General features: G+C 39.1%; 1 protein-coding gene across 1 annotated transcript in view; it reads left to right on the top strand.

Moving 5' to 3' along the window:
* Nucleotides 1-7,516, top strand: part of RRAGD (Ras related GTP binding D) — a 41,602-nt gene extending 34,086 nt beyond the window's left edge. Inside the window, exon 7 of the mRNA XM_040474160.1 lies at nt 4,667-7,516. Within this exon, the coding sequence (XP_040330094.1) occupies nt 4,667-4,818 (152 nt within the window). The 3' untranslated portion in view covers nt 4,819-7,516. The remainder of the gene's footprint in view (nt 1-4,666) is intronic.
* Nucleotides 7,517-8,009: the final 493 nt, after the last annotated feature.

The raw sequence follows: 8,009 nt of genomic DNA, 5'->3' as shown, positions 1-8,009 counted from the left end.
CTCTCTCTCTCTCTCTCTCTCTCTCTCTCTCTCTCTCTCTCTCTCTCGGGCCCTTTCCCCCTACTCGTGCTCTTTATTAAAAAAATCTCTTTTTGATTATTAAAAACTTAGTATCATTTCAAGTTACATTTCCTTGCTTCTTGGTGAAGTTGTAGGTTTTTCCTGTATTTACTGACTGTTATCAACCAAATTGCCTTTTGGGTCCTTGGCTTTCAAAACTTTTAATGAAGTAGTGTTAATCTTTTATTCCTTGTTTTCATCTTGCTAAAAGTGAGAGCAGGTTATATAATAGATTCATGGAATTTTGAACATGGACAGGACCATACCTTGTTTCGTTCTCTCAGTTATAGATGATTCTACCCAGATCCAGGAACTAGGAGTGACTTTCTCTCAAAGTTATACTACCAGTGTATGGCAAGTCAGAGCTAAGATTCCTGGGCTTGTCCCTACATAGAATCAGTTCTGTTTAATTTATTTATTTTAAGAGAGAGAGGGAGAAGGGGAAGGGGCAGAGAGTGAGAGAGAGAATCTCAAGCAGACCCTGTACTGTCAGACTGTCAGCGGGGAGCTGATGACACAGGGCTTGGACCCAGGATCTGTGAAATCATGACCTGAGCTGAAGGCAAGAGTTGGGTGCTTAACCAACTGAGTCCCCAGGTGCCTCTGTGCGTATTGTGTTTTAAACCATTATACATATATTTCCTTGGTTAAAGATATTTTCAGAATTTATATTTGGTGATTAATACTTCATGTTGATTTTGGAAGCTAAATAAAAGAAAAGTAATGCAAATAGTACAACTAGACCCCCAAAACAATCTAGGCTAGCGGCAGGTCCTAAAATTTAGGGTACATTAGTGTCAACCTGGAGAGCTTGTTTATTTTGAACTGATTTTAGACTTAACAGAAAAGTTGCAAAAATAGTACATGGTTTACACATATTCCTCATCCAATTTTCCAAATGTTAACATCTTACATACTATATAGTACAGTATGAAAAGTAGGAGGGGCGCCTGGGTGGCTCAGTCATTTGGGCGTCCAACTTCAGCTCAGGTCATGATCTCATGGTTTGTGAGTTTGAGCCCTGCATCGGGCTCTGTGCTGACAGTTTAGAGCCTGGAGCCTGCTTCAGATGCTGTGTCTCCCTCTCTCTCTCTGCCCCTCCCCCATCCACTCTCTGTCTCTCTCATTCTCAAAAAAAAACATTAAAAAAAATTTTTTTTAAGAAAAGTAGGAAATTACCATTGGTATAATACTATTAATGAAACTGTAGACCTTATTCAGATTGCACCATTTTTCCAAAAATGCCCTTTTTCTGTTTTAGGATCCCAAATTAATTTACTGGTTATTCTTCCAAGTCTCCTCCAATCTGTGAAAGTTCTTCATCTTTCATGACCTTGACACTTCTGAAGAGTACCGATCAATTATTTTGTAGAATGTTCCTCAAATTGGATTTGTCTATTGTTTCCACACAGTTGGAACAAGATTATGCACTTAGGCAAGAATGTGTCCTTCTCAGTGTATCATATCAAGTGGTTCATGATGTTGATAAGTCTTATTACTGGTGATGCTGACCTTGATTTAGTTAAGGCAATGTCTGCCAGGTTTTTCCACTGGAAAGTTCCTGTCTTTCCCTTTGTAGTTAATAAATACTTTAAAACTATGTAAATTTTGTTCCTCCTCACACTTTTGCCCATTAATTTTAACATCCATGTATGGTTATGGAAGTAAATTTAAGCAGGAATTTATCATGTGGATCTTTTTTTTTTCCATTTAATGTTTATGTATTTATTTCAAGAGAGAACGCGAGCAGGGGAGGGGCAGAGAGGGAGGAAGAGAGAGAATCCATGCTGAGCTCAGAATCGATATTGAGATCATGACCTAAGCCTAAATCAGGAGTTGACATTCAACCAACTAAGCTGCCCAGGTGCCTTGTGAATTTCTACTTTTAAAACTTCAAATGCAGCAAGATACTGTTAACATTTTAAATTGCAAAGATGAATTAAGATAAGATTTTTCAGGAACTATCAATAGAATATTTCTTTTTTGTTTGTTTAAAATGTTTATTTATTTATTTTGAGAGAGAGTGCAAGTGGGGAGGAACAGAGAGAGAGAGGGAGAGAGAATCCCAAGCAGGCTCCACACTGTCTGCACAGAGCCTGACTCAGGGCTCAATCTCATAAACTGTGAGATAATGACCTGAGCCAAGATCAAGAATTGGATGCTTAACCGACTGAATAGAATATTTCTGGCACCCCGATAGAATATTTCTGCAAGTTGCATTCTCACTGAGCCAGTTTTTTTTAGCTAAGCTTTCTTCCATAAGTTGGTTCCATATACAGTAAAACCTTGGATTGCAAGTAACTCGTTCTACAAGTGTTCTGCAAGACGAGCAAACATTTCTAGTAATTTTTAACTTGATAAATAAGCTATGTCTTGCAATATAAGTAGTATGTGATGCTGAACCTCAGATGATCACAACTGAGGCAGTAGTTCTTGAATTTGTTTCGATATACAGGTGCTTTGAATTACAAGCATGCCTGTGGAATGAATCATGCTCACAAGCCAAGGTTTTACTGTATAGGCAAAGAATTTTGAGGTTGTTCTCACATCTTGTATCCAAATTCCCACTAAATAAAATCATTTATTTGCTCCTTGTGTATTTTCTTTTATATTTGAAATTTATTTCTTTTATTCTTCACACCCAGTGCGGGGCTTGAATTCATGACCCTGAGATCGAGAGTCGGATACTCTACTGATTGAACGAGCCAGGTGCCCCTATTTTCTTTTAATTACATACTTTATATGAAAAATGGTCCCAAAAACCAAACTGAGGAAGTGGGGAAATGAGTTCGGAAGGTAGAAAAGCCCCCCACAGTGGTGTCAATGAGCAGTTTTATGCTCACTCCCAATAGGAGAATCTCTGAGAAGCTGTGTGAAACAAATTCAGATCACCCCAGTTGAGTATGGAAGACTGAAACATTTATCCACCTTCCCCCAGGCCCCTCTGTTTGAGGACTACCCTTAAAACGTTCATTCCCATATCTCTGGTACCTGTCTGTGTGCGGTTGAGGAAGTTCTGTGGTGCTAAAGAAAGCCTCGGGCAGAAAAGAGCTACTTTTTTCTTTTTTAAGATTTTATTTTTAAGTAATCTCTACACCCAACATGGGTTTCATACTCACAACCGAAATCAGGAGTCGCATGCTCTACCGACTGAGCCAGCCAGGCACCCCTGGACTTATTTATTTATTATTACTTATCCCTTTATTCTGGTAATTGTCTTGAGGGAGATCACTTGGAGGTTTTATTGCACTGTGGTCACTAACGCTGCAGAAGCACCAGAGGGCGCCTCTGAGAGGGTTTCCAGCTCCTGGGAGCTGAGATGGTGTTTGCTCCAGCGCACTACGACTGTTTGGAAGAATTTCACTCCTTGGCTGGAATCCCAATTCTTTTATTTTGGGTTTGGGCTTTGGAAGTGTCACCTGAGTGGATGGAAATAACCACTGGGCTAGTTATTTCAATAAAGTTAAAGATAGTGAATAGAACCAACTGCCTTATCCTAATTGGTATAAACATAATGTTGCTCTCAACACTTTTACACATTAGTGATGATGAAGAATGCACTCAAGACTTTGGATTATCTTTTATTCTATTCTTGTACCAATAATTTCAGAAAACACAAAAAGATTCTCCCGTACTGTTTTTGCATTTAAAATTTACTTAGTATTGAAAAAACTCGAGTGTCATTGATTGTTGAACTTGTGAGCTTAGAATTGACCGGAGGTGACTGTTACCACTCTAAACTTAGGACTTTGCTTTCCCCAGGGCTTATGACTATGGCTTAAAGATAATAGATATTTGGTAAATATCGATCGATTGAATCATTGATCCTAAAGCTTTGAGATCTCAGCCATACTTCAAGTCAGGGTCTGCCTCCACTCAGAGTCAATTTAATAATCCCCTTTGGGGAAAAGTAATAAATATTTCATGGAAGATATGTCTTAATTGTAAGAAATTTTGAATTCTGACATGTCAGAAAAAGGTGCACTTTAGTTGGTTCTTCAAATGTTGTGGATCATAGACACTGTGGAAATGTGGTCTATCATCTGGAAACTTTTTTTTTTTAGAGAGAGAGAGCATGAGTGAGGGAGAGGAACAGAGGGAAAGAGATAGAGAATCCCAAGCAGGCTCCACCCTCAGCACAGAGCTAGACTCGGGACCCGATCTCATGACCCCAGGATCATGACCTGAGCTGAAATCAAGAGTCAGTCGCTCAACTGACTGAGCCATCCAGGTGCCCCATCTCTGGAACCTTTCCTTAGGAAAACATGTCCATTTGCAAAATCTTGCCTGCAATTCCTGAAGCCCAGCTTCAGAGCTCCTCAGGAAGTCTGTGAACCTTCTGTTACGGCTGTTCTTTTGCCTCCCCCTAGTTGCTTGTCTTGGCCACAGCAGACATGAAAAGAGGAGATTGTTTCTGTCTTTTTAAAAATTTTCTTTTCTTTTTATTTCAAGTAGGCTTCACGCCCAGTGCTGAGCCCAATGCTGGGCTTAAACTCAAGACCTTGAGATCATGACCTGAGCTGAAATCAAGAGTCAGATGCTTAACCAGCTGAGCCACCCAGGTGCTCCATGAGACATTTCTAAATATTTTTGTTTTCTTCTCCAGGGCTTATTGACTATAATTTTCATTGCTTCCGGAAGGCCATCCATGAAGTTTTTGAGGTGAGAATGAAGATGGTGAAATCACGAAAAGTTCAGAATCGGCTACAGAAGAAAAAAGGAGCCACCCCCAATGGGACCCCAAATGTGCTGCTGTAGTGAAGTTTCAGGAGTATCTTTTTAAGCCAGACCTTCCAGTGAGGCCACTGAGCTGTGTTGCACTAAAGGAAAAGGAAAAAGGATATGGGACACATGATGTATTCGGTGTAAGAAAAGAAAAATTCCTGCAACCCTCTTGATCTTCTCTTTTTTAAATAAAGTGAGCACTTTGAAGCCAAAACTTGTATTTTAACAATGAAGTAAAATCTGTAATTTCGTTACACAAATGTAAACTTTTATGGTCTGTGGTCAGAAACTCCTGTGTGAGGACTGCCAGGAACTGTATATATTTTGCTCTTTTTCATGTTTTTTTTTTCTTTGAACTTTGATAAAACAACTTTTCTAAGCTTTTTTCTGTACTTGGTGTCAAGGACATGCATACTGTAGTGTAGTTCAGATCTATATGGCAATCAGAAATCAAAAAGCAATGCACTGGCAATGACTTTTTTTTTTTTTTTTAATCACTTTGGGAATCTTTGCTAACAATTGTCGAGAAAAATCATTTTTCAGTGGAGCTGGAACAGATTGGGGCAGCAAGCTCCAGGAGCAATAAGAACTGTCTCCTGTTTATCACTGGTATAAACGGGAGTTTTGTAGAATACTGTTAGCACCAAACTTACCTAAAAATTTCTATAGCTGGGGCAGTACTTCCCGACTCAACAGTTTTTACAGAGCTCTTTACCTCAACACACATCTCTATAATCATTTTATACAGAGAGGTTGTTCCTTTTTGCTGCATTACTGTTCTTTGGAACCTTCGGGACCAGATTTCCAAAATGGTGCCAATCACTGGAGATTGGTCAAAGTAACATCAGAGGCCACATGGTTTCCCAATTGTAGGTGATTGGTACCTACAGATTTAAAAATATATATACAATTCTGTATGTTCGGCCCTGAGCAATGGGCCTGTTGTTGTGCAACATTTAAAACGTTTGTTGAGGATCATGACCGCAGGGAATGTCTCAGAACTTGAGCGGAGAGCATAATCCTGGTGAGCATGTTTGTCGCCACTGAGCCTCCTGCTCATCTGTGATCGTGTGCCTTGTGGACTCTGCCTGTTCCCACCTTAGGACTGAACTAGAGCTCAGCTTGCTAGCAGCACACTCTGCACAGCTGAAAAGCCATCCTGCAAACCCCTAACGATCAGTGGGAAGAGGACAGCCAGAGGAGGCGTTACAGTTAGCTATGTCTTGGTCTCCATGAAATTCTTCCACTCATGCTTACCTTAGACTATCAGGATGTTAAGAGACTTACTAATCACCCCTCACCCCAGACCATTCCAAGTAGGTAATTCTATGTCCATCCCCAGGGTCAGTGCCCTAAAGCTACTTGTGGGTATTAGAAAATAATTTTATTTATTTATTTATTTTTAAGCAGAGACTCCTGAGGAAATCAAAGCTGGTCCTAGCAAAATGTACCAAGTTTCTAAAGTTACTTGCCCTTGAAACTATCTCACTTCCATCTGTAGCTTCCTTCCATCCTCTCTCCTTTACTCCCCAAATCCTATTCCTTTGAGGCTGCTAACTGCAAACGCAAGACTGATTGCGGTTTAAGATTTGAGTCCTCCCAAGGGTCTGTGCATTTTGGAAGGAAATTTCCAAAAATCATTAAGGCGCCCAACTCCCTTCCTCATGATTCCTGCTCAGAAACCTGGGTCAGTAGGAGCCCAGGGTTCCAAAGGAGCCTTTTCCTTAATTTCTAGACCTATATCCTGTTGGATCTTTGGATCTTTGCCAACAGGCTTGGTACATATGGGTTATTCTTATAAATTTAATGCTCTAATATTTTTTACACAATGTTTCTTTTTGATTAAGCAAATAAAGAATCACTTTTCTAATGTGACTTTATCCTAAAGGTAGAGATACTTGCCTATCTGGTAAATCACACATTACTTAGCTATATATATATATTGTTGTAACCAGGAGGAGCTTCCATTTTTAAGCTGGGTATATGATGGGTTTTTGTTAAAATGTGCCTTAAAAGTCTATTACTTCAGGAGCAAATGGTTCTTTTGGAGAAAGCAAAAATAATCCTATGGCATAGGACCCAAGTTCATGGTAGTAAGTGCACTCTTTGATTAATCACACACTAATCCATAGATTACTGCCTCAAACCTGTAAGCATGGTAATGACCTCTTAGTTAAAGACAGATGTAGGAGTTGTGTCTAAGAGTTCAATTTTTGAAGTCTGTGCTATTGGAATTACAAAATCTCTTTGATTCCTTTCACATTTTATTTCTGATATGGAACTTGGGTTTCTGCGATGCGTATGACCATATTTAGGTCTCAAATCTAATATAATTGGGCTATAAATACAAAGCCCAAATACATGGCTATGGTGATGCCCTGGAACATTTTTGCTCCTTTTCAAGGGTTGAGAACTTGACCTACAGGTTTCTGGGGCAATTAGAACTTCTGTGTAGAGGTGAGACTGAATTACCACCTTTGGTTATTTTTAGTGATAAAAATTAGTGTGTATGACCAGGGTAGAGTGTTTCTGAAGGAATAAGTAAAAAACTGGTTGGCATTCACAGTGTTATTTTGTGAACATAATATATTTTGGACCCTTAAATATAAAATGACTAAAAAGTCAGCAATATTGTTAAATACGGGTTATATGCTAACTTTGTTTGAGACATACTCCAGAAAAATGGCTAAACTGTCTTGATTATTAAAGTACGGTATGCATTTAACTTCTATAGACTGGTTGTAATTTGTAATCAAGCATCGTATTATGTTTTACTTTAAGCCGTACATCATTTGTAATTATTGGTAAACCGTTGCTTTCAAGAATGTTAACAGCCAATTGAAAAGCATGTGTCATGCTCATGATTTGGGAAGGCTCTCATTTTATTTCAAGCATATTCATAACTAATCATTCTGGGAGCAGACTATTCTCTTGGTGAAGCGTAGGTATGGTCCTTCCTACTTGTGTGGTTTTATCCCATACAGGAGTATCATTGCTTCACTGGCCCTGCTGGGTCCCTTTAGTAAAATGTTTGTCCTGATTAATTTCCATTTTATGGAAATGAAGGTAAACTACTCTACTTACATTGGATTTACACTTTTATTTTTATATTGTGAACACCCTTATCCATATTTTTGATGGGAACATGACTGTTTGGAATGTAGAACTGGTTTTTCAGTAAACTTCAGATATTAATTCTTGCTTCTCTGGCCCTAGTCCCAGGG

This window comes from Herpailurus yagouaroundi, unplaced genomic scaffold (assembly GCF_014898765.1).
Source record: "Herpailurus yagouaroundi ecotype Mexico unplaced genomic scaffold, PumYag 139, whole genome shotgun sequence".
NCBI classification, from domain to species: Eukaryota; Metazoa; Chordata; class Mammalia; order Carnivora; family Felidae; genus Herpailurus; species Herpailurus yagouaroundi.
The sequence above is the reverse complement of the archived record's forward strand: the minus strand, read 5'-3'. Positions and strand labels throughout refer to the sequence as shown.